Here is a 26,928-nt window from a genome sequence, read left to right on the forward strand (position 1 = left end):
ACTGAAGTTTTTTTAGAAAAATGATCCAGGCAGAGAGTGAAGTAAGGGCTGGAGTGTTGGGGAGATGGGATGCAGGGAGGTCAGCAAGGAGGCTGATGCACTAGTCGAGAAGTGATGAGTTCCTCAATCAGCATGGTAGCAGTTTGGATGGAGAGGAAAAGGTGAATTAGAGATGTTGGGAAGATACAACCAATAGGATTTAGTGACAGATCAAACATGTGGATTGAATAAGAAAAGAGTCAAGGATAATGCCAGTTATGGGATTGTGAGACATGGAGGATAATGGTGCTGTCTACAGTGATAGGAAAGTTGGGGGAGACAGAGTTTGGGTAGGAAGATGAGGATTTCTGTTTGGACATGTTTTGTTTGACGTGTCAGTGGGACATCCAAGTAGAGATATCCTGAAGGCAGGAGGGTTCTAATCCCAGCTCTGCCACCTGTCTGCTGTGTAGCTTTGGGCAAGTCACTTAACTTCACTGTGCCTCAGTTACCTCAACTGTAAAAATGGAGATCGAGACTGTGAGCCCCACATGGGACAGAGACTGTGTCCAACCCAATTTGCTTGTATCCACCCCAGTGCTTAGTACAGTGCCCGGCACATACTAAGTGCCTAACAAATACCATAATAATAATTATTAAATGTGTGACTGCAGAGAAGGAGAGCAATCAAGGCTGTTCCACCACACAAATTATATGCAAAAAAGCAATCTAATTTCTAGGTTGGCACATTTATTTAATTCAACAGGAATTTAACTAGTGGAGAATCAAATTAATACCTTCCAAATCATTTTGGGTATATGATAAAGGAGCAGTCAAAATAAATGTGATTCTCTACTGATAGCACTACTTTTTCAGAGACAGTCTCACTAAAGGGACAATTTCCCACTGCCCCCATCAGGGATGTGTCTGACCTGGGATCCTCCAGTGCTTAGAACAGCATTGGCACATAGTAAGCGCTTAACAAATACCATTTACAATATATTCTGCCCAGTTCCAAAATGTCATAGGTATTAATTGGATAAAGGCGAAGAAGGAGATACATACAAAACACTCCCAACTCAACCACTGCCTACACTCCTAGAAAATACATATAAGCCAAGAAATTATTCATTATTATCAGCAGCAGCTCATTTTGGGCAGGGAATGTGCTTATTGTATTGCCTCTCCCAAGTGTTTAGTACAGTGTTTTGCACAGAGTAAGCACTCAATAAATACCATTGAATGAATCAAAAGCATTTATTGAGAGCTTACAGTGTGCACAACACTACGCGACGCTCACATTACGCTCTTGGGAGAGTACAAAGAAGATTTATCCCTGCCATCAAGGAGTTGAGAGTCCAGCAGCGAAGGCAGACATTTAATTAAATGCCTGAGTCAGTAATAGAGTATGTAAGACATGAGTTGAACTGTGATGGCACCTGGAATCATTTAAATGTTTAGGTGATGTTGAAAAACCAAGGTAGCTCTATCCACTAGGCTGCGCTGCTTCTCTTACTATGTGCTTAGTATAGTGCTTACTATGTGCCAAGCCCTAAGTACTGGAACAGTTACAATATAAATCAGGTCCCAGGTGGGGCTCACAGTCTACATAGGAGGGAGAACAGGTATTGAACCCCCATTTTACAGATGAGGAAACAGACCCAGAGAAATCAAGTGACTTGCCCAGGATCAGAGAACACGCAAGTGGGAGACCCAGGTCTCCTGATTCCCAACCCTGGACTCTTTCCACTAAGCCACACAGCTATGTATCTTTTAACCACAGTATTGCATACACCATTGTTAGCCTGTGAATTTTAAAAATCAAAACAAAGGAGATCCAAAACCCTATTCCCACACCAAGAAATAAACTAAACTATTTACATAAAGTCTTAATCACCGCATATATCGTCAAAGCATGTTTAGTCTACGTAAGATACCTATTCCAATTGCTAAATTCTGGAGGAAGATATCCTCTTTCAGGGATATTTTTACTTATTTCCATTGCAACCTCCAGCCAAGCAGATCTGAGCATAAACCACATAGTGAAATCTGAATAAGCCATAAAGTGGGAATATCAAACACTTTTGGGTGCCTCGGACCCAGTGATAACAAAACACTTGGGCTTTTGCTATCTGAGAAGGCTTGGAGAAACAGCAGACATTACCTGTCACAATTTTGTTTTTTTTCATGGAATTTAGGTACTTCTATGTGCCAGGCATTTTACCACGTATGGGGTACAGCAATCAATCGATGGTATTTATTGAGCGCTTACCATGTGCAGAACACTGTACTAAGCTCTTGGGAGAGTACACTACAACAGAATTAGCAGACATTAGTTTCCTGCCCATAACCAGCTTATAGCCTTTAAATTTATCAGGTTGGACCCAGTCCATGTCCCATATGGGGCTCACAGTTTTAATCCCCATTTTACAGATAAAGTAACTGAGGCCCAGACAAGGAAGTGACTTGCCCAAGGCCACACAGCAGTCAAGTGGCAGAACTGGGACTAGAACCCAGGTCCTTCTGACTCCCAGGCCCATGCTGTATCCAGTAAGCCTCACTGCTTCTCATCCACACTGGTGTTTCATTCATTCAAAGTCTGAGAAACAGCGCAAGAGAGAAATAGCAAAATTCTAACTGGGATAAGGAGGCTCATTTCCTGTCTGGCTCAGTTTCATCCACTGACCTTTACAAAATCTGTCCCAGTTAAACTTGCAAACAGTTTCACGAATATGGTTTCTTCTTCCTTCTATGTGTCATTTATCCAAAATGCAACAAGTTTAGATTATTCCATTTTTAGTTTTGTGGGGTTTTTTTTAATAGTTTGAAAATAGTAGGACACTGCTCTAAGGATTTCTATGACTGCTGCTCCCTAATTCCTGGGCCTTCCAATGGTGACACATTTTAATGGCATTAGGCTTTAAAAAGTACCCCAAATAATTTGTGTAACTACAATGGTAAACATGGCAAGGCTCACCAAAATGAGGGCTAGAGTTTCTTCATTCTTCTAATTCCATCATCCAAACACACCCCACAGGGAGATTTTCTGCTTTTCTCAAGTCAAATCAGTTCAAGCTCCTACTGGGTTGGATTTTGGAAGGGGGTTAAAAAAGAAAAGTCTTTTCCATCCTGGGAATAATCACCCAACCTGCTCTTCTGAGCATATCTCCTTAAAGACTCCCTTTCCTCCCTTCCCCAGTCCTACTCTTCCTAAACTAGAAGTGTGATACTACACTGAAACTTCCAGAGAATTCAAACATCCTACTGTGCTTTGCGTTTTCTCAGTGACCAGTGGTGGGAAAAGTCAAACTCTAGAAAGATGAAAAAGTGTCCCACTCACCTGCTCCTCTCTAAATGGAAAAGCTCCAAAAGGAGTTTGGTTAAGTCTGTACATACCTTTGCAAATGATTTCCTGTTTGAAAAGAAAAGCAGAGTATTCTCAAATACTCTAGCTCCCAGTCGGAAATTCAAATAGGGTCAGTCTTAATTACTTGGCTGGAGGCTGCACTTGGATAAAAATAACAACTGTGGTATTTGTTAAGTGTTTATTGTGTACCAGGCACTGTACTAATACAAGCAAATAAGGTTCAACCCAGTACCTGTCCCACCTGGGGCTCAGTCTCAATCCCCATTTTACAGATGAGGTTACGGAGGCCCAGAGAAGCGAAGTGACTTGCCAAGGCCACACAGCAGACAGGTAGCAGTGCCAGGATTAGAGCCATGACCTTCTGATTCCCAGGTCCTTGCTGTATTCACTACTCCATGTTGCTTCTCTATATCCTTTGAGCATTTGATATTCACCCCTATCCTCAGCTCCACAGCAATTATGTCCAGATCTGTAAATTATTTATTATTCTTATAATTATTAATGTCTGCCTCCCCCTCTAGTCTGTAAACTCGTCGTGGGTGGGGAACATGTCTACCAATTCTGTTGGACTCTTCCAAGCACTTAATACAGTGCTCAGTAAGGGCTCAAAAAAATTGATTGATTGATGATCACAAAACAGTAATAACTATACTTTCTGGATGACTTGGGGCAAATCATTTAACTTATTAGGACCTCGGTTTCCTCCTCTATAAATGGGGATTCAATACCTGCTTTCTTTTTCTCTTAAAATTGTTATTGCATTGTATTCTTCCAAGTGCTTAGTACAGGGCTCTGCACACATTTATTGAGTGCTTACTGTGTGCAAAACACTGTACTAAGTGCTTGGGAGAGTACAATATAGCAATAAACAGATACCAGATACATTCCCTGCCCACAATAAGTGTTCAATAAATACTATTGATTGATGAAACTGTGAGCCCCATCTAGAACAGGGACCATGTCTAGTCTGATTGCATTGTATCAATCCCAGTGTTCAGCACATAGCCAGCCTTTCAGTACCCCAATTATTGTATGGGAAGGCAAACCATTTCCAAGAGAGATAAAGTTAAGCCTTCTGGCTTAGTGCCTATTCAACTGAACATCTCAATTCATTACTTTATAGCTGATATAATGGGCTCCAGAAACATGTGGGCAGTATGGTTAATGAATAATTCCCATTGTTCACTGGCAGCTCAGTGAGGTGTCCCCTGAGGACAGTTTTTCTGTTTGAAGGGCCTCCAAAGAGGCAGCCAACCATGGTCCGCTCCCCCCAAAGACTTACACATATACACCTGGAAATTATTTCTAATAATGCCTGTCTCCCCACTCTAGGCCATAAGCTGGTTGTGGGCATGGACCGTGTCTACCATGGTCTCCAAGAAAAGCACCACCGAGCCTCCGCTTGAGTTCCAAATTCCAAGCCCTCTCTGGGAAGCCATTAACTTCCTCCCCCTCTTCCCCAGCCTCCCCTGTTGGAGAAAGGGCTCAACCCCTCTTGCCCACCTGACTAGTATCAACCGTGTCAGCTGATGATGGGGCGGAGAAAACTTCAAGTGAGAGAATCAATCCATCAGTGCTAGTTGAGCATTTCCTGGTCCATCCCACCTCATCCCCTCATCAACTTTCTGGATCTCACTAGGAAGCTGCCCCACCTGCCTTCTCTCTGACACAACTCCTCCCTGAAAATCTCCCAGAGGCCTCTGATTTCTAAATGTTGTCCCCTTAGCCCAGGCCGCCCTTGTCTAGATGCACAAATCCACACCCTCACTCCACCCTCTCCACTGAACTTCAACTCCCTCCAACCTCTAGACCGTAAGCTTTTTGTGGGCAGGGAACCTAACAACTCTGTTGTATTCTCCCAAATGCTTACTACAGTGCTCTGCACACGGTAAGTGCTCAATAAGAGGGATTGCTTGCAGAGGACTTGGAAGAGAATAAAGGGTAGGCAGATTCGATCCCTACCCTCAAAAGTTATTAGAATCTCCCTTTATAGAAATGGCACTGTACTAAGCGCTGGGGTAGATCATCAGGGTGGACCCAGTGCCTGTCCCACAGGGGGCTCACAGTCCAAGAGGGAGGGGGAGCAGGTATTTAGTGAATCCCCATTTTACAAGTGGGGAAACTCAGGCACAGAGAAATTAAGTGGCTTGCCCAAGGTCACACAGCAGGCAGAGTCAGGATTTAGAACCCAATTGTGTTATGTTCCGGTAGACACTGCTGCCCCATAAGAGCAGCTGGAGTGGATCTGTGATCAGCTGGGTCAGCTGATTGGCCTTTGAGATTTGCCTTTTCTTGGGGAGTCAAAGGAGGAGCAGCTGGAGAGAGGAATATACATCTCAGAGAGGAATCCGGGCTTGTTGAAATAGAGTTCCGGCCAGTGACGTCCTAGGTTGGAATTAATATTTACAAGAAAAAGGAATGTTCACAGGGAAGCAGTGTTGCCCAGTGGATAACGCATGACCCTGGGAGTCAGGATGACCTGGGTTATAATCCCAGCTCTGTCACTTGTTTACTGGGTGACCTTGAGCAAGTCACTTCACTGGCCCTCGGTGACCTCATCTGTAAAATGGGAATTAAATCAGTGAGCCCCAGGTGGGACATGAACTGGGCCCAACCTGATTAGTTTGGATTGACACTAGTGCTTAGTATGGTCCCTGGCACATAGTAAGTATTTAATACAAAAAAGGCAACACACTCCCCCATTTCTCTCCTCTCCCCAAAGCTCTAATCCTCTCAGCACAGGACCCCTCAGAGCCAAAGAAAAGATTTTTAGAACAATCCTTCTGGCCTACAATAAACCTATTTATATGCCACAGCAGACACTCTAGACTGTAAGCTCGTTTGGGACAGGGAATGTGTCTGTTTATTGTTATATTGTACTCTCCCAAGTGCTTAGTGCAGTGCTCTGCATACAGAAAAGCATTCAGTAAATATGAATAAATGAAAAGGAAGAATCTAAAGAGTAGTTTCAGTGTCCCTGGAGTGGTGTGTGGTAGCCCAAGTGGTTCACCTCAGCCCAATCAACTTGAGGTTTGAGGTTCTAGTAGCCACAATTGTGTGGTTTCCATAACTCATATTTCCGACTCCTTGGGCTTTTTGTCTTTAAGGCAATGCTAGGAAGAAAAATTTGGCTATGGGAGATTGTGAGAAATTAAAAATGGATAGTCATCTGTAAACAATGAGAAGCAGCATGACCTAGTGGAAAGAGCCCAGGCCTGGGAGTCAGAGGACCTGCGTTCTAATCCCTGCTCTGCCAATTGCTTGCTTTGTGACCTTGGGCAAGTCACTTAAACTTCCCTGTGCCTCAGTTCTCCCTCCTATTTAGATTGTGAGCTTCTTGTGGGACAAGGACTGTGTCCAACCTAATTAGCTTCTATCTACCCCAGCACTTAGAACAGTGTTTCACATAGTGAGTGCTTAACAAATACCATAGAAAAGTGTTTTAGCAAAGTATTACCAAATATGAACTACAGACCTCTACAAGAAAACTTTCCACATAGTAAAAAAAATTAATATTTATTGCAAAGGAAAAATTTCCTTAAGGTCATAAGACTATCCAAAGAGAAGAAATGACATTATTTTATTATTAAATGCCTGTAGCACAGATTTATATTCAGGGTTTGGGCCAAAGGGTCATCATTTATTTTGAACAGTGTCATTAGAATAATCTGCCCTCTCAGCTAGACTATAAATTCCCTGAGGGCAGAGATGATGTCTACTTACTCTGTACTCTCCCAAGACCTGAATACAGAGAATAATCTCTGTACAGATTAAGTGCTCAATAAATTCATTCATTCTGTTGTATTTGAGTGCTTACTGTGTGCAGAGCACTGTACTAAGCACTTGGGAAAATACAACAATAAACAGACACATTCCCTGACCACAAAGAGTTTACAGTGCAGAGTATTCTACTAATTTGAAGTGGCAGGCCTTTTTGTAAGCCTGTGCAGTTAGATTCCTCTTCTCCAACAATAGGAGTAGGAGAAGACTGAAACCTACCTGAGAAGTAAACTGAAATATCTACATCACTCAGGTCCTGAGCTTTTCCAAAATAAATCCACTGCAATAAACACAAGTTTTCCCTCTATAGCTACCAAAAAGGTGGACTGACCATCAATAGCTTGCAAGCTGCATACTTCCAGTGAACCTTCTTTGACTCGTTTGGACACTACGACCTAGCACCCTTTGCCGGGAAGTGTTACATCTTTCGGTCAACTGTGTCCCTAAGCCAAAATTACTGACTGGACTTTGTGGAAAGAAAAGGAAGTCAGATGATCCTTCCTTCCTTAAACACCAGTCCCTTATCTAGACTTTTGTCAAACGTTTGTCCTCCATTCCATCACCATTGGCCTGCCATTTTCATCACATGTGCGGCAAAAAAACAAGCAAGCAAAAAAAACCCAACAAACCCTTAAAGCAATGTGGCCTAGTGGTAGAGCACGGGCTTGGGACTCAGAAGGAGATGGGTTCTAAGTCCACCTCTGCCACTTATCTGCTGTGTGACCTTGGACAGGTCACTTTTCTTGGCCTCAGTTCTCCATAATGACTGTGAGCCCCATGTGGGACATGGACTGTGTCCCATCTGATTAGCTTCCATCTACCCCAGCGTTTTGGCAGTGCCTGGCTGTGTTATTTAATCAATCATATTATTTGAGCACTTTGTGCAAAGCACTGTAAAAGCTTGGTAGTAAAAGTTCCCTGCCCACAACACTTCACTTATATTGCTTTGGACTCCCGTTAAACAGGTGTCAAATGATGCCGTCTTAGTGAAGAGAAGCTCATCCAAGTCACTGCATGTGAAATAACTCATTAAAAGGTGAGGAAGTTTTAAAGCAGCCTAAGATGTCTATGAAAATCATTTTTAAAGTAGATGGGCTTTTCAGGGCCATTTTCATAATCAACAGTACTAAGTAGCAGCTGAAGAGCCTACATTCTGAAAGGGGGTGGGGGCCAGAGACGGGGAGGGAAAGAGGGAAAGGGATGGGAGGGGAGGAGGGGGGAAGGGCGAGAGGAAGCACGGGCCAGGGGGAAGAGAGGGAGAGGAAGCACGGGGGGGGGGGGGGAGAGAGAGGGGAAGCACGGGGGGTAAAGAGAGAGAGGGTAAGCAAGGGGGGAAAAGAGAGAGAGGGTAAGCAAGGGGGGAAAAGAGAGGGAGAGGAAGCACGGGGTGGGGGGGAGGGAGGGAGAGGAAGCACGGGGTGGGGGGGAGGGAGGGAGAGGAAGCCATGAAGAAATCCGGGTGGGGGGAATTTAGCAGCTCCAAAAGCAGGGATCTGTCCAAACTGAAAACTCTGGCTCTTCCACAAGTGAAAATTCCTAAACTCTTTCAGGGAGAGAACCCTGCCAGAGGAAATGCAAACTGGAAATAGTTGTACATAGAACGACGAGATAGGGATTCACGTGAGGGTCTCACACACCCACCAAAGTGATTTCCAAAAAAAAAAAAGAAAGAAAGAAAAACCTTTTGGTTTGATGTGATGTCCTAAACCGGGCCGGGTTTAACCCCATTGTTCGACCACCTAATGGCTGGCAGTGGGGAAGGCGTGGGAATACAGAGGGGCAGTTATTTCCAGGCAAGTGGCCCAGACCCCGTTCTTATATGAGCCACTAGTCCCTGGATATGACCTGGAAAACCCACGGCCGGGTCCAGCCCTTGCAGGTGAGGCGAGAAGCAGCGTGGCTTAGTGAAAAGCCCACAGGCTTGGGAGTCAGAGGTCGTGGGTTCTAATCCCACCTCCGTCAATCGTCTGCTTGTGTGACTTTGGGCCAGCCGCTTAGCTTCTCTGGGCCTCAGTTACCTCACCTGGAAAATGGGGATTAAAAGTGTGAGCCCCACATGGGGCAGACAACCTGATTAGCTTGGATCCCCCCTAGTGCTTAGAACAGGGCTTGGCACACAGGAAGGGTTTAACAGATACAATTATTATTATGCGTGTTCCCGCCGCCCCCCCCCCCCCGTTGTTGGGTAGGGATTGTCTCTGTTGCCGACATGCACTTCCCAGGTGTTTAGTACAATGCTCTGCACTCAGTAAGCGCTCAATAAATGCGATTGAATGAATGACTGTCCACCCCTGCATCCTCTGTCCGAGGTCCCCGCCCCTATGAGCTGCACCCCCCATCGGTGGGCTTTACTGAGCGCCCACCCTAGCAGAGGCGGCAGGCGCCTTCCCTGCCCACAAGGCGCTTCTGAGGCTATAAGGGAGGGTGGGGGGGTCCCCGGTGTCCCCTGCCCCCCCAGTGTCCCCAGGAGGGACCTGACCTTGGCAGCCACTCCGGTCTGGTCCTCGTGGAGCAGGAGGGCGACGAGGAGGAGGCAAGCAGCGGGCGAGGGGGCCATCCTGCTGGTCCGGGGCTGGTCCTGCTGGCCCTGGGGCTGGTCCTGGTGGCCTCGGGGCTGGTCCTGGTGGCCTCGGGGCTGGTCCTGGTGGCCTTGGGGCTGGTCCAGGTGGCCCTGGGGGCTAGTCCTGGTGGCCCTGGGACTGGTCCTGGTGTCCCCGGTGTCCCAGAGGCCGGTCCTGGGGGGGGATCCCGGCCGGCCCTGCCGGTCCTGGGGGGAACCCTGGGGGCGAGGCCGGAGCCTCCCTGCCTCCCTCCCCCGAGGCTGTGGAGGACGAGGGGTCCCGGGCGGCCGCGCTGAGCCCCGGCTGCGGACGAGTCCGGCGGGGCGGGTCCGGGAGCTCCTAATGGCCGCCGCCCCCTCCCCATCCCCTTCCCCACCCCCTCCCGGGGGGGGGGCGGGGGGCGGGGCCAGGAAGTCCCAGCCGTCGCCTGCAGACGAAGGCTTCTCCCGCTCACCCGGCAGCGGAGCGGCTGGTCCTCTCCCGGGGAGGCAGGGAGGCCCGAGGGGGAGGCCGCAGACCCTCTCCCCCCAGGTGAGCCCGGCCCGGCGGGGGTGGGCCTTGTCCCGCAGCCCCAGGGGCCTCCCCCAGCGCGGACCCATCCTCCTCTCCGCCGGCGAGCGCAGCACTGGGCCGAGCGCTGCGGAGAGCAACACGCAGGGCGGGGGAAGGGAGAGGAACATGCAGGGCGGCCAGCCGGTCCTCTCATGGGGTGCAGAGCACTGGGACGAGCGCTGCGGAGAGGAACATAGAGGGCGGGGTGTGGAGGCGGGCGCAGGGAGGCCGGCCGGTCCTCTCCAAGCGTAGCTCATTGGGTGCAGAGCACTGGGCTGAGCGCTGCGGTGAGGACCATGGGGGGGGGAGCTCGGCACGGCCAGCCAGTCCTCCCCAAGGACCGTTCATTGGGTGCAGAGCACTGGACTGAGCGCTGGGGAGAGGACCGTACAGGGCAGGGTATGGGGGAAGCTCAGAATGTCCGGTCAGTCCTCTCTAGGCAGTGCTCACTCGGCGCACAGCACTGGACTAAGCGCTGGGAAGAGGACGCTATAAGGGAAGCACGTGTGGGGGGAGGCGCGGGGCTGTGTATTGAGCGCCCGCCGTATGCAGAGCATTGTACTAAGCGCTGGGGAGAAGACAAAACAGGGCAGGGTGCGTTCCCTGTGCAAAGCACTTGGCTAAGGGCTGGGGAGAGGACAATACAGGGCAGAGCACGGGGCGGGTGGGGAGCCACAAGACAGTCAATCGTATTTAGTGAGCGCTCACTGTGTGCTGAGCACTGGACTAAGCGTTGGGGAGAGGACGGAACAGGGCGGGAAGCACGGGGTGGGGGGCGAGGGGGATTCCTGGGGGGCTACCAGGGGCAAGGCGAGGGAAGAGGGCACGGGGCTCTAGAGAGTTTGGGGGGGCTTCAGGGCGGAGGCCACCGGAGGAGAGGAAGAGGGGCGTCGTCCCCCCTTCTCCATCCCTGACCTTGCTTATTGTCCCCAGGTCGCTCGCTGCTAGGCTTCCCGGCCCGTAGTCAGAGCCCCCGGCCCCCAGGATGGACGGGATGTGCGAAACCCTGGCCCGACGGGCCCTGCAACGGTGAGTGCGGCCTTGCGACGCAGGCCTTCCCCACTGCCCCACGTGGATTCGGGCCCCAGAGCCGCCCAGCCCTGTCTAACGCCTGCTTTCCCTCCTTCTAGGACTCTGCTGCTCCTCCTGCTGACTCTGGCCTTGTCCCAGACGGCCCAGGCTGTGAGTACCTCTTAACTCCTGTTGGGCACTTTAATAAACGCCCCACCGCCCTCCCCTTTCCCTCCAAAACTTTCATGCAGGGTCGTGGGCAGAGGGGGATCCCAAACGCTGCTAAAAGCATTTGCCATCTCCCCTCCAACTCTCCCTCCCCGCTCCCATCCCTCCTGGGCTCTTGGCTAGAAAGCCTCCTGGAGTCTTGTTTCCTCCCTGGAAACTTTTCAGTTGCCCATTTCTGCTGTTTCTCCCCCTGCTGTGTTTTCTTTAGAAAAGGTTTCTCACAATAGCAAGGAATTAAAACCGTAGCCCAGGCCCTCCTCTTCATTTTGTTTGAGGAAAGGCCTTGCTGCTCAGAAAGAGGAGTCTGCCCTATGTTGCCTTAGAACGGTGATTGAAGTCGAGGAAGTATATCAGGTACTAGGGGCCACACATCTTTATCCTAAAAAAAGAAAATAATCAAAAGGAATCTAGGTGATGGGTGAGGATTTTCATTTTGATAGAAATGTACTGGCCTAGATTAAGGGGGAAATGATAGTAGACACATTTCCCCAGTCCTTGTTCTGCTGACTTTTGTTTGGGAAAGATCCAAACTCTTAATATGTCCAGGTTGCCTCAGTGTTAATCTCCATTGTAATTGTACTGGCTTGGCCCCTCCCCCACAAGTGTGTTTCTCCCCCCACCCCAAAAAAAAGTAATACTTCCCTGTTGGTTAAAATTGTTCAAGGAAACTATTTCCAGAGGGCATGTAAAACTAACCACAATTGTAGGCAGTTTCTGGTGGGCTATTATATATATATATATATATGTGATTGGTAGCTAAAGTTCATCAGGTGCGCAGAGTGAAGGAGGCAAAAGAAGAGCAAATGATTATTCTCTATGAGAAACCAGATGTGTGAACATTAACCAAACCTCAAATTCACCCGAATCTAAAGGCCTTTCTTTCCTCCAACCCCTCGCCTAAACTCCTCTCCTTTGGGTGTAGGTATTGCTGCAACACTCAGTATATAGTTGTTTAGACTATTGAGGGCACTTCTCCTCCAAGAGGCCTTCCCTGACTAAACCCTCCTCTCCTCTCCCACTCCCTTCTGTGTCACCGTGACTTGCTCCCTTTACTCATTCCCCCCGCCCTACAGCACTTAAGTATCTATAATTTATATTAATGTCTATCTTCCCCTCTAGACTGTAAGTTCATTGTGGGCAGGGAATATGTCTATTCATTGTTAATATTGTACTCTCCCACCTGCCTAGTATAGTACTCTGCACACAGTAAACACTCAATAAATTAGAATGACTGAATTTAGGTAAAGATGCTGTTCCTAGCATGATATTCATCCCTCCCACCAATTTATTTTATTTACTATCCCCCCTATCATTCAGCCAATGGTATTTATTGAGTGCTTACTGTGTGCAGAGCACTGTACTAAATATTTGGGAGAGTACTAGTCACTTAGTAGATATGATCTCAGCCCTCGAGCATCTTAAAATCTATCAGACTATTCTTTCTGTTTGTTCAGGCATTCTCTGCTGTATGATCCATCCCACGCCCCCCACCCCCTTTCTTCCCTTCATAAATCCCTTTTTCTATACCTAAAAATCCTCTAAGGGAATGAGAGAAGGTAAGGAGAATGGGAGTTGGAGAAAACTTGAAGTTTCGATCCAGTTTTGTTGCTCTAAATAGGTGCATCTACTGCTATAGATCCTGGGAAGAGTACCCTTAGTTATACAAAAGGGAGAACGATGAGCTTTTTTGGTGTTTTGGGAGGAAAAAATATGGCAAGATATTTGAAGGATTTAGAAAGTCAATAGCCTAGGCCAAAGTTTGGAATTTACAGGCACAAGAAAAAATAATATAGTGCTGTACCATAAGCTTGTTGTGGGCAGGAAATATTGTCTACCAACTCTATTTTATTTTACTCTTCCAAGTGCTTAGTACAGCGTTTTGCACAAAGTAAGTGTTCAATTGACTAATAATTGTCTTTAAAAGCCTCCAAAATGTGTTTAGTGCTTTGTAAATAATAGTGATATTTGTTAAACACTTATGTGCTAACCACTGAGGTAAATACAATATAATCAGATGGGGTACGGTATCTATCCCACATAGCTCTGGCTCAGAGTCTAAGGGAGGAAAAACAGTCATTTTTTAGTGGTAATTGTTAAGCGCTTACTATGTGTTGAACATTATTCTAAGAGCTGGGATAGTTACGAACTAATCAGGTTGAACACAGTCCGTGACCCACAGGGGGCTCACACATTATACAGTTGAGGAAACTGAGGAAAGAGCAAAGTTTAGTGAGTTACCCAAGATCACATAGCAGTCAACTGGCCGAGCTGGGATTAGAACCCAGGTCCTCTGACTTTCAGGCCTGGGGTTTTTCCACTAGGCCAAGTGCTTCTCAAATGTAAGTTTTCCTTTTAACCAAAATAGGATTTAACTAATCCTCAGTGAATGCTTGTTTTGGACCACTAACCTGAACTAACTTTATATCACGTAAAACAGAATTCTACCCCGACCTTGGGGCCGGATTCCCAGTGAGAAATGAGAGGTACTGTTGAAAAGGACCCTGAAAATCTCTGCTTTTGGATCTGTGACCTTTGGACATTTGAGATTCACCCCAACCTCACAGCACTTATGGACCTCTTTTTAACTTATATATTATAAATTGTTCAAATTCTTCATATCTGTCTCCCCTGTAGACTCTAAGCCCATTATGTGCAGGGAGCATGTCTGCTGATTCTGAGATGGTGTACTCTCCCAAGTGTGGGGATTGAGACTGGAAGCCCCATGGGGGAAGGGGTCTATGTCTAACTCAATTTGCTTGTATCCACCCCAGCGCTTAGGACAGTGCCTGGAACATAGTTAAGTGCTTAACAAATATCATTATTATTATTTATTATTATACTTAGCAGGTAGTAAGAGCTCAGTAAGTACAACTGATTGAAAGCTCTGACAGTTGAAGCCTTAACTCTGACCTCATATCTTTGGGCTCAGGAAAGATCTGGGGTTGCCCTGGGTCCCGAAAGGGGTTCACACTTTAAGTCTAACCCTGGAGGTGCCCTAGACTGGGATGGATGCCCCAGGGTGGCAGGAGGCCAGAATAGGTTCCTTGAGCATAAAAATAATAATAATAATTGTGGTATTTGTTGAGCACCTATTATGTGCCAGGCACTGTATTAAGCACTGTAGAAGATAAAAGATAATCAGGTTGGACACAGTTCCTGACCCACATGGAGCTCACCATCTTAAATCCCCTTTTGCAGATGATGTAACTGAGCCCCAGAGAAGTGAGGTAACTTCCCAAAGCAGACAAGCAGCAAATCTGGGATTAGAACCCAGGTTCTCTGACCCCTAGTCCCGGGCTCTTTCCATTAGGCCCCACTGCTTCTCAGTGCTCTGGGGGTCACCCAAGTGTTCTGTGGAGAGGTGGCTGGGTCATTTAGGGAGCTGGCCATCAAAATCACTTTCTCTCAAAATGGGTGAACTAAAAAGAGCACTGGATTGGAAGCCTGGAAATCAGGGTCCTGGTTACAATTTACCTTACCAGTCCGGACCTCAGTTTCAGTGCCTGTAAAATTGGATCATTCACATTTTCCACCAAGTGATGATTTGATAAAATGCATCAATTCGGAGTATCTTTGAAACAGTAAACTTAATTCATTAAAATGAATTCAATCTACAGCAATGCTAGAAGCTAGACGTAGGAAGCACACTTTGGTTTATTAATTTATCTTGTTCAAGAGCTTGGAATTGTTTCCCATGCTTCCTGGTGAATGAGAGCCTGGCATAATTTAGAGGGAGTGTTAGATGCATGACTGAGTGGAACTAAAGCAGCTGGAAGATGACAAGGGGATGAAAAAGGGTAAATCTTTGGCTTCCTTCAAATGCCCCTATTAATAATGATAGTATTTGTTAAGGACTTATTATGTGTATAGCACTGTTCCAAACTCTGGGGTAGATACAAGATAATCAGGTCAGATACAGTCCTTGTCCCACATGGGACTCACAGTCTAAGTAGGAGGGAGTAGGATTGAATCCCCATTTGATAGATGAAGTCACTGAGGCACAGAAAAGTAAAGTGACTTGCCCAAGGTCACACAGTCTTGAATGACCGTTTCCCTGATTTTGGTGATAATCTAAGTCCATTGAAATGGAAGAGTGTTCCAGGCATGTGAAAGTATATTCTAACCCCTGCATCCGGCTCTCTCTCCTTTTTTTATTTTATTTTATAGTATTTGTTAAGCACTTCCTATGTGTCAAACACTGTTCTAAGCACTGGGGTAGATGTGAATTAATTAGCTCCACTGTTTGTCTACTGTGTGACTTTAGGCAAGTCACATAACTTCTCTATGCCTCAGTTGCCTCATCTGGAAAATGGGGATTGAGACTGTGAGCCCCATGTGGGACAGGGACTGTGTCCAACCTGATTAACTCGTATCTACCCCAGGACTTAGAACAGTGCTTGGCACATAGTAAGCGCTTAACCACCAAAGCAGGTTGAGCACAGTCCCTGTCCCTCATAGGATTCACACTTTAAATAGGAGGGAGAACTGAGGCCCAGAGAAGTGAAATGACTTGCCCAAGGTCACTGAGCAAGCAGTTGGTAGAGCTGGGGTTAGAACCCAGTTCCTCTGACTCCCAGACCTGTGCCCTTTTCATTAGGCCATCCTGCTTCTCCATGTTGCGTCTCTTGTTGCATCCCCTGGTGTGGACGTTTCAGGGTGGCCAGATCCACCGATTGTCTCAAATGTTTTGCTGAGGACTGTGGAAAAGTGTAGGGGCTCTGGAGCTCTTCCTCGCACTTCTTCCATATCTTAGGATGTAGTGAAGATCATGTCTGTTGTGCCATTCTATGGTCTGAAGCTACAGTGTGACTCTGGAAGGTGAGAATAAGTTCCATAAGAAGAGGGGGGAAGTAAAAATGGGACAGGGAGAAAGAAATGCTGAAACAATGACAGTGAAAAATAGGCTCTGGCACCGGCCACTGAGCACAAATAGAGGCCGAGATAAAAACATGCAACCAACAAGAGAAAAACAAACTCTAGAATAGAACAAAAGGAAACTGATAAAAAAAAAAATTGCAGGAGAGAATTGAGGATAAAGAAAAAAAACAGGGAATATTCCATGCAGACTTTTTCATCTAGGAAGCCGGGTCAAAAATAAATATTTAACTTTTAGACACCTTCATACTAAAAATAATTTAATGATTACGTCAGGACTACCATGGGGTGAGCATCTAGAAGAAGGGAAATATCTGGTAATGGTCCCGGGGCTTTTTGCATGCTGGTGTAAACAAGTTAATTTTCATCATTTCTCTTTCACAGAGATCAAAGGACTCCTGCCCTTGAGCGAAATTGGGCTAGAAATAAGTCTGTGGTGTGAGTAGCAGTGTATTTCAACAGCTAGGGGACAGTAGCCTTGGAAATTGTGTTATCAGCTGTACCAGCCACTTGCTGTATGACCCCCGAAGTTTAGTTCTTTGGGGATCTGGCCACTGGTTTGAGAAGCTCTAGTCAGGTGGTGAACAGCACAAACATGAAAATTAAAAACAGATTTAAGAAAAAGAACCTCTGGTTCCTGGGTTTACTGTGTAATGACAAATGTTCACGTGTAATATGAATGGCTAAACTGAGAATTGCCAAGACTGGGCCTTGCAAAACCTCAACATAGATTAATAAAGAAATTAAGCCCTCGATTCCTCTCAGAGCAGATGGGGGAATGTACTCAATCAATAATAATATAATCAATCGTATTTATTGATCGCTTGCTGTGTGTGCAGAGCACTATGCTAAGTGCGAGGGAGACTACAGTACAACAGAATTAGCAGGCATGTCCCCTGCCCGTAAGAATAATAATAATGAAAATACTAGTTAACTGTGGTATTAAAGCGCGTATTATGAGCCTTGCACTGGACTAAGCACTGGGATGGATACAAGCAAATTGGATTGGACACAGTCTCTGTTCTACATGGGACGCAGTCTCAATCCCCATTTTACAGACGAGTAAACAGACACAGAGAATGAAGTGACTTGCCCAAGGTCACACAGCAGTCAAGTGGCAGAGCCAGGATTAAAATTCATGTCCTTCTGACTCCCACGTCTGTGCTCTACCCACTAAGCCATGCTGCTTCTCGTGATACAGTCAGCTCTACACGCAATAAGCACTCAATAAATACGATTGAAGGAAAGTGACCTTACAGTCTAATTCCTGCATTCTCTCTGTGGTTTTTCCTGGCCCTTATTTTGCTAGGTTTCGATTTTCATGCAGTAGTTTAGCTAATAATAACAGTAATTGTGGAATTTAAACACTTACCATGTGGCAAGCACTCAGTGCTAAGCTCTGGGGTGGATAGAAGAAAGTCAGGTTGGACACAGTCCATGTCCCACATGGGGCTCACCGTCTTAAGGGGAAAAGGGAATAGGTATTTTCCCTCCCGTTTTTACAGATGAAGAAACTGAGGCACAGGGAAGTCACACAGCAGGCAGGTGGCGGAGTGAGGATTAGAACCCAGATCCCCTGACTCATCAGGCCATGCTGCTTTCACCAGGCATCAAGTGAGAGACATTGATCCAGTATCTAATATTGCTTTTACCATTAGAGTCCATTGAGCTTATTCCGCCAGCAGTCCAAAGTTCTAGTGAGTGGAGAAGTTCTTATGAAAATAATTATTTTATTCAATGGTATCTGTCGAGCGCTTAGTGTGTACAAAGCACTGTATTAAGTGATTGGGAGAGTACATTACAGCAACAAACAGACCCCATCCTGGCACAATACGATCAAGTCGACTAGTATCACGGTGAAGAAGACTGAATGTGTTCCTCCTCTGGGAGACGTCAGAATTTCTCTTGGTCATTGTGAGCAGGGAGCATGTCTACCAAGTTTGTGGTATTATAATCTCCCAAGTGCTTAATATAAGTGCGCTGCACACAGAAGGTGCTCAATAAATACCAGTGATAGGTGTAGCAAGGTGCTCATTTGAAAAAATTCAGTAATTTATTTCTGAGGCTTCACTCCCCTGAATCAGGGCAAACAGAATTAAGAATACAAATTATTGGAGGTGAGGCATATGCATCAACTGGGTGGTATGCTAACCGAACTGAATTCTGACTAGTTATGGGTAGATCATCTTTATCCTCTCTTGTCTGCCCTGTATAATCTCTCCAACTATATAATCTCTCTGACTACCTGGTTAAAGAAATGGAAGTTATAAGTGTGATTGATTGATCTATAAGATATTATAAATAGAATTCAACCTTTGACAAGAACTGATTTCAAAATGGGGGGAGAAATGGGTCCAGTGTTCGGTTTAAAGGCTTTTTTTGTCCCTGTTGAATTGGGTGGAGGGAACAGGAAGGAAGAGACATGTTAATGGAATTTCCATAAGGCCTAACATCTCTCTGAGAGGGGTCCAGTGGCACATTACAATAGACTCCTTTTTTTTTTTTGGCTGGGTAGGTCAATTGAGTTCACAACTGTTTCACAGGCTTGTGGTGGAAGGAAAGGTTTCCATAAAACACAGGAGGCATTAAACATTAACACATAGTACAGTAGCATTAGTTAATGCTCACTCTGGCTTCTCATGCTTTCACCACAATAAATGTTCTCACCCGTAGAGCAGATTTTTAGATGTTTATGGGCATTTTGGGAAGCCCTGCCACTCTCAAACCGGCAGAAACTTGGCCCGCTATTTAAGGTGTAATCTGGAATGTAGGACTCCTAGAGACGGTATTAAAGAAGAGTTTTGCTGCTGCATTCTTCACATCCCAGAGAGTTTATGTTTCAGTTAAAGGTTAATGTTTGACCATCAAAGAGTTAAAGTGTAATTTTTAAGCTTTATGTCATGAAAGAACTATGGGTCATTGACTATACCATTTTTCTTCTGGTCTTCATTCTGCATCTTTTTCTCGGGGGCGAAAAATATTCATACTGGTAGCATAAGTTTCGACAACAACAAAAAAAATGACCTTCCTGACTGATGAGTTCAGAGACTCAATCCACTGCTCTAATGATAGTGGCTCTATGCCCTTTTTTATAGGGTTTGTTAAGCTCCTACTATGTGCCCGGCACTGTACTAAGCACTGGAGTAGATATAAGATCTCAGGTTGGACAGAGTCCTTGCCTTTCCAATTTGTTCCATAAACTTGGACCATCCAGACAGATCCTAATAGAAGAATAGAACCAGTCATTTTTTCAAAAGTAATGTTTTCTTCAGGGGGAAAAACAGTTATTTTCCTCCCCTGAATTAAGGTGGTAGTTTTAAAAAACTGAGTGAATTTGTCTTTTCCCTCTGGAGCAAGGTGGATTTTCGCTGGAGATTTTCAAGGAGCACGTAGATACTCCCAAATTCTGACTCCCAGACCTACACTCTACCCATTAGATCACGTTACACTTAGCACACTGCTTGGCATAGAGCAGACCTTCAATAGATACCATCATTATGGAGCTGCCTTGCCAAGAATCCGTTTATATAGCCTCTTTGAGCTGCTCATGTGTGTTTCAAGTTCTGAGTTTCCATTTGCAAGGGGGAATGTTTTAATTACAGATGAATTGAAGGGCTGAAGTAATGCTTTAAATAATACTTCCATATGTAAATTCAAAAGAGCAAGAAAAATCAACCATCACAGTTTGTCAATGTGACGTGGAAACAAAGGTAAAACAAAACATCCCACCCAAGGAATTCTTCCTGAAAGGAAATTCCTGCCTGATCTTCAAGACCACTTCCTGACAGGACTAGTGTGAGCGCCTGCTCGAAGACTCTTTTTCTTGTCTAAATAAGGTAACAATGAATTTTGCCTATTGAAGTCAGACAGCACCCACATAAGGTGATTTGAAAAAAAGCCTTCTATATATGACCGTCTTTAAGGAAGCCCTTCTCTCTCCAAAGAACTGTAGTCTTGGTGATGTTGGGCAATTGAGATTGCCCAGTGATGCCAAATTGCCTTTTCCCAACTTTAAAAGATGCCCTCCTGTCCCTCATTCTGAGCTGAAGTTTTACTCCTACTTGCTTCACTTCCTCTCGCTCCCCACTGGGACCAGCCATTCAGTCAGTTTTATTTACTGAGCACTTAATGTGTGCAGATCCCTGTACTAAACACTTAAGAGACTACAACACAATAATAGGCACATTCCTTGCCCACAACGAGCTTACGGTCTAGACTGACAACCAAGACTGACAGTCACCACGCGAATGCAAGCAGCGTGACTTAAGAGCACGGGCTTGGGAGTCAGAAGGACCTGTGTTCTAATCCCCACTCTCCCAAATGCTTGCTATGTGGCCTTGGGCAAGGTACTTCTCTTCTCGGTCTCTCAGTTTCCTCAACTGTAAAGTGGGGATACTTGTTCTCCCTCCTATCTAGGCTGTGAGCCCCATGTGGGACAGGGACTGTGACCGACCTAATTAGTTTGTAACTACCCCAGCGTTTAGAATAGTGTAGGGCACATTTTAAAAAAAGTCCCTTCCCTCAGGACAAATTTCACCTCTGAGGTGCAGGTGGGGGTGTGGCACAGGGGGACTGAAGAATTTAGAAGCCTCCAACCAAGGCAGAGATCTGGAAGACTCTGGAGCAAAGTGTAGAGGAGGGAAGTTGTGGGAAGGATGATCTGCCACTTGTCTGCTAGGTGACCTTGGCCAAGCCACTTAACTTCTCTGTGTCTTAGTTCTCATCTGAAAAATGGAGACTAGGACCATGTCCCATGTGTGACGTGTCCAACCTGATTAGCTTCTATTTATGCCAGCACTTAGTACAGTGCCTGGTGCAGAATAAATGCTTAACAAATGTCATTATAAAAAAAATATATATATGCTGCTCCAGGGGCCACCTGCCGAAATGCTCTACCTTTGAAGTTTGTTTCACCACAGACAGGCCACAGATGTCGGAAGCTGGCTCTGTTTCCCTGCCTTTTCGGTGCTTTTCTCCCAGTCAATCCATTAATCAGTAGTATTTATTGAGTGCTTGTTGTGTGCAGAGTGCAGTATTTTTGCACTCTGGGAGAGAACAGTGTAGCAGAATAGATAGACACATTCTCTTTCCTCAGTGAGCTTACTGTTTAGGGGGGAGACTAAAATACATTATGGATATGGATCTAAATGCTGTGTGACTGAGCTATATCAGATCCAAACTCAACAATGGAGTTTTTTTGTATTTTTTCTGATGTGAACCAAGTCTGCTCTAAATTCAGAGTCGGGCTGCACAGAGACTTGGCAAAAGGCAGATATTTCTTGCAGAGATTCTGGAGCAAGGAAAACAGCATGGCCTAGTGGATAGAACATGGGCCTGGGAGTCAGAAGGACCTGGGTTCTATTCAAAACTCCACCATTTGACTACTTTGTGTCCTTGGACGAGTCGTTTAACTTCTCTGTACCTCAGTTTCTTCATCAGTAAAATGGGGATTAAGACTGGGGACTCCACATTGGACATGGACTGTGTCCAACCTGATTAACTTGAATCTGCTCCAGTGCTTACTATAGTGCCTGGCACATAATAAGTGCTAAACAAATACTGTTTAAAAAGTAGTACTTAAAAAAAAGGTTTGCAGCTTCTCTTGGTGGGAGCATCAGACAGACCAGTCTAAGGGTCACAACTCTTCCAAGAGGCCTTCCCTGATTAAGCCCTCCTTTCCTTGGCTCCCTCTCCCTCCCTTCTTCGTTATCTGTGCACTTGGATCTGTGACTTTTGGGCATTTTATATTTGCCCCACCCTCAACCCAGCAGTGCGTAGGTACAGAAGTTTAAATGATATATTATACATTATTAATTCATATTAATGTCTGCCTCCTCCTCTAGACTGCAAGCTCTTTGTGGGCAGGGAGTAAGTCTCGTAAATCTGTGCTCTGCACATAGAAAGCGGTCAATTAATACATATCAATCACTTGTATTTATTGAGCACTTAGTGTATGCATAGCACTGTACTAAGAGTTTGAGAGAATACAACAGAGTTGAGAGACACATTCCCTGTCCACAGTGAGCTCAAGGTGCAGAAGAGAAGACAGACAATATAAATAAATTACAGATATGTACATAAGTGCTGTGGGGCTGAGGCAGGAGTGAATAAAGGGAGCAAATCAAGGTGACGCAGAAGGGAGTGGGTATTGAGGAAATGGCAGCTTAGTCAGGGAAGGCCTCTTGGAGGAGATGTGCCTTCAATAAGGCTTTGAAGGTGGGGAGAGTAATTGTCGGATATGAAGAGGAAGTCCGTGGGCGAGAGATTGGCGGCGAGATAAGCGAAATTGAGGTATGGTGACGTAGGCTGGCATTAGAGGAGCGAAGTGTGCAGGCTGGGTTGTAGTAGGAGAGCATGAGGTGAGGTAGGAGGGGGCAAGGCGATTTGACTGCTTTAAAGCTGATGGTGAAGAGTTTTTGTTTGATGCGGAGGTGATGCAGTGGTTCCCACTGGAGGTTCTTGAGGAGTGACTGATTGCCAGTGTGTGTCCATGAGAGAGAGGTACACTTACACCTTTACATCCCCAGACTACAGCATTCATTCATTCAGTCGTATTAATTGAGCACTTACTGTGTGAAGAGCACTGTACTAAGTGCTTGGGAGAGTACACTATTACAAAAAAAGATATATACCCTGCCCTCAACAAAGCTTGTGAGGTGGTGGGATCTAGTACAAGCTAAAAGATAGTCTCTCCCTTTTTTAATTGTCTGCCACTCTTCTAAAAAAGAGCCCATCATCAGGTTTCTCACTGGTCTCCCCACTGCCAGCCTTCCCCTCTGCAATCACCTATGTGACTCACGGCTGCACAGATCATCTTCCTGAAGCAGCGTGCAGCACAACACCCAACTCCTAAAAACCTTCCCCTGGCTTCCCATGTCCTTCTCTGCCAAGCAAAAATTCCTCAGTCAGTTTTAGCGCTTATCACCAATTTACCCCATCATACATATTTGTTCTTTTTACCAGCCTTTTCCCAATCCACTGTCTCTTTTCCCTCCCGAGCTCTTGACTCTCCCTCCTTTGTGCAGATCCTGCGCTGTGCCTTGGAGTTCCCTCCCTCCCCAAATCTGACAGACCACAGCTCTCCCCATTTGCAAAGCCCACCCTCCCCGAAAAAAATCCCACTTCTTCCAACAAGTCTTCCCTGATTAATTCCCCGAATCCTTAGTCATCTGAACACCCCAGCCATCTCTAGCACATAGTGAGGATGCCTCCCTTCAGCACTTCTGTATATATGTTTATTCTATTAAACACTCAATTATTTAGAATATTCTGCAAATTTTATATTTCCTTCATTGGGTGCAGGGCTTATATCACTTTGTTTTGAACTTTTTAAGCACTCAGCACAGTGTATTGCACCCGAAGGACATTCAGTAAATGCTATCACTACTATTCCTGTAATCGTTTATTTGCTGTTCACCTAACTGGAATGCACCATTCTGGAAAGTTATTACTTGATGCATTCTGAGGAGGTGGTCAAGAAATGAAATGGATCATTTGGCTATTCATTTTTTATCATTTAAAAGTTCTTTTTCTTAATTGAGTTTTTTAGAAACGTGATTGTGCTTTAATTGAGAGGAGTGCGGCAAGAACTGAGTTGATTTGCTTTTCTTCCGTCAGTATGTTAAGATTTGCTATTCTTGATTAAAGGAATTCTTTTGCTCATTTCTGTTTTGAATTAAAATGGGTTAACCGAGCTAGCTAAAGTAGTGTCATTCCTCCACCAGAAAAACAAAGCCAAACATCTAAGATATTCAAAAGGAGCATTTTCTGGGGTGGGGGGAGGTGGCTGGGGAGTATAAAAATAACATTTTTATTGCATTTGATGAACTGCCTTGCGGTCTTTCCAACCACCAAACTTTATGGTGAAAACACAGGGCGGGGGGGGAGGGGAGACAGCTTTTTACTGAGTGTACTACGTGCAGATAAATGTTTTAAACGCTTGGCAGAGAATAGAAAACACAATCCTCTGCCCTCAAGGAGTTTATATGCTAGTAGGATAGACAGACACAAAATAATTTACAGATAAATTAAATGGGTATGTAGTTTGAGTTAGTGCTTAAATAGGCTTTATATGCCATTCCACAAAAACATCTATGGGTGGGTTTGAAAACATTGGTCTATAGTTGATATTGAGATGATAATTGGAGAATAATGACTGGGACAGAAAAAAGTGATCAGGGAAGGCCTCCTGGAGTTATGAAATTTCAGAACACTTTCAAGATGGAGAGACTTGTGGCCTGCAGATTTGTAGGGAGAGGGAATTCCAGTCAGGAAGAAGGGTGAAAGCAAGAGGTTGGCGGTGGTAGAGATGATAGTGAGGTACAGTGAGTGGGGTGACTTGAGTGAAACAATGGGTGCAAGCTAGGGTGCAGTGGGAGAAGGGAGTGTGTAAGGAGGAGGGTGAGAACCACTTGAGAAACTTAAATCAAGGACCTGGAGTTTCTGCTTCAAAGTGGAGAGAAATGGGTCACCATTAAAGGTTGTTAGGGGAAGGGAAACCTGGAAAGTATGATTTCTTAGCCAAATGATCCGGACAGCCGAGGGAGGAGAAACTGAAGGCAGGGAGACCAGGGAGGAAGCTGAAAACATAGGCAAGTTTCATCTGCTGTGTGACCTTGGGCAAGTCACTTTACTTCTCTGTGCTTGTTTCCTCATCTGTAAAATGAGGATTGAGACTGTGAGCCCACATGAAACAGGGACTGTGTCCAACTGATTTGCTTGTATCCATCCCAGTGTTTAGTACAGTGCCTGGCACATAGTGCTTAACAAATACCACATTATTATTATTATTATTATTATCAAACCTTTTTTCCTTTCTAAAAGACTTGGATATTTCACATTATGCCTTAGACTATCAACTCGATGTAGACAGAGAAAGTGTCTGCCAACTCTGTTGTATTGTACTCTCCCAAGCATTTAGTACAATGCTGTGCACCTAGTAAGCACTCAAGAAGTGCCACTGATGATGATTGATAGATCATTAATATATATCTAAATTTTATATTATAAATTATGTATATTAATGCCTGTCTCCCTCTCTAGACTGTAAACTTCATTTTGGTGAGGAGCACTGTTGTAGCTCTTGGGAGACTGGTTAGAGTTTGTCATTCATTCAATCACATTTATTGGGCACTTACTGTGTGCAGACCACTCTACTAAGCGCTTTAAAGAGTACAATATATAGTACCTGTTCCACATGGAGCTCAAAGTCTTAATCCCTATTTTACAGATGAGGTAACTGAGGCACAGAGAAGTTAAGTGACTTGCCCAAGTTCACACAGCAGACAAGTGGCAGAGCTGGGATTAGAGTTGTTCCTTTCCTTGCCAAGCTTGGCTGGCTCATCTTGGCACCACCTGCTGCTTACCATGGGGAGGTGGATGATGGGTGTACAAACTTTTTTTAATGGAATTTAAGAGTTCTGTTTGTGCCAGGCACTGTACTAAGCGCTGGGATAGATACAAGATCATCAGTGGAACTACAGTCTCTGTCCTACAGCAGACTAGTGATCTAAATAGGAGAGAGAACAGGTATTGAATCCCCATTTTGCAGTTGAGGAAACTGAGGCATAGAGAAGAGAAGTGACCTGTCCATGGTCACACAGCAGACAAGTGGCAGAGCTGGAATTAGAAGCCAGGTCCTTTTGATTCCTGGGCCCGTGCCCTACCCACTGGGCCACTCTGCTTCTGTATTTATTGTGCACTTACTGTGTGCAGAGATCTGCACTAAGTGCTTGAGAGGGTGCAATATAACAGAGCTGGTAGACACTTTCCCTGCCCACAATGAGCATTCAACCATGCTCTTTCCCAAGAAACTTGAGGACTGTTTTTTTTAATGTTATTTAAGTGCTTATTGTGTGTCGAGCACTGTTTTAAGTGCTGGGGTGGGTACAAGCTGATCAGGCAGGATACATTAAAGAAGGAAGAAAAACAGGTATTGAAGCCCCATTTTCCAGTTGAGAAAACTGAGGCACAGAGAAGTTAAGTGACACACAGCAGGCAAGTGGAGGAGCTGGGATTAGATCCCAGATCCTCTGGCTCCCAGTCCTGGGTTCTTTCCACTAGGCCACGCTGCTTCCCTTCACATATGTTTTAAATTTCTTCCTTTCATGACTGTCAGAATGTTCCAACTAATGACCCCTTTGGGGTGGGAGTCAGAGAGGAGAGGAAGGCGCTAAAAAGAGAAGGAGAAACAGATAAGTGAATAGAAGAAGGAAATGGGGAGAATCGGAGAGGAGTAATGAGGAGAAGCAGATCGTAGGAGTGAGGAGATAAGGGGAATAAGGAAAACAAAATAAGACAAATGTTTCTGTTTGTGCTTAGATGTGTGAAATATTTAGGACATGCTTTTGACTTCTCCGAATTTGCACTCCTTCCCGATCTGAACCATATAACGTCAGTTACAGAAGCAAATAGAGAAAGTCGTTTCAACTTCAAGAACTCTCAGCCCAAATGGGTGGGAGAGAAGCTCACCCCAATGTGAGGTCAAGAATTCCTTTTATAGGGAAGGAGATAAGGGAGAGTGGGGAAAGTTTCCTCCTTTCTTTCAAGAACGATTGCTCTTTTTGTATATTGAAA

At 45.3% G+C, this 26,928-nt stretch overlaps 2 protein-coding genes across 2 annotated transcripts in view; one reads left to right on the plus strand and one right to left on the minus strand.

The window, feature by feature from the left end:
• Window positions 1-9,973, minus strand: part of COL4A1 (collagen type IV alpha 1 chain) — a 170,706-nt gene extending 160,733 nt beyond the window's left edge. The window contains exon 1 of the mRNA XM_029048048.2: window positions 9,606-9,973. Within this exon, the coding sequence (XP_028903881.1) occupies window positions 9,606-9,683 (78 nt within the window). The 5' untranslated portion in view covers window positions 9,684-9,973. The remainder of the gene's footprint in view (window positions 1-9,605) is intronic.
• A 140-nt stretch (window positions 9,974-10,113) lies between these two features.
• COL4A2 (collagen type IV alpha 2 chain) overlaps window positions 10,114-26,928 on the plus strand; it is a 146,855-nt gene continuing 130,040 nt past the window's right edge. The window contains exons 1-3 of the mRNA XM_029048046.1: window positions 10,114-10,218; window positions 11,173-11,268; window positions 11,370-11,421. Coding sequence (XP_028903879.1) covers window positions 11,225-11,268; window positions 11,370-11,421 — 96 coding nt within the window. The 5' untranslated portion in view covers window positions 10,114-10,218; window positions 11,173-11,224. The remainder of the gene's footprint in view (window positions 10,219-11,172; window positions 11,269-11,369; window positions 11,422-26,928) is intronic.

The sequence above is a fragment of the Ornithorhynchus anatinus genome, chromosome 20 (assembly GCF_004115215.2).
Source record: "Ornithorhynchus anatinus isolate Pmale09 chromosome 20, mOrnAna1.pri.v4, whole genome shotgun sequence".
In the NCBI taxonomy this organism is placed as follows: Eukaryota; Metazoa; Chordata; class Mammalia; order Monotremata; family Ornithorhynchidae; genus Ornithorhynchus; species Ornithorhynchus anatinus.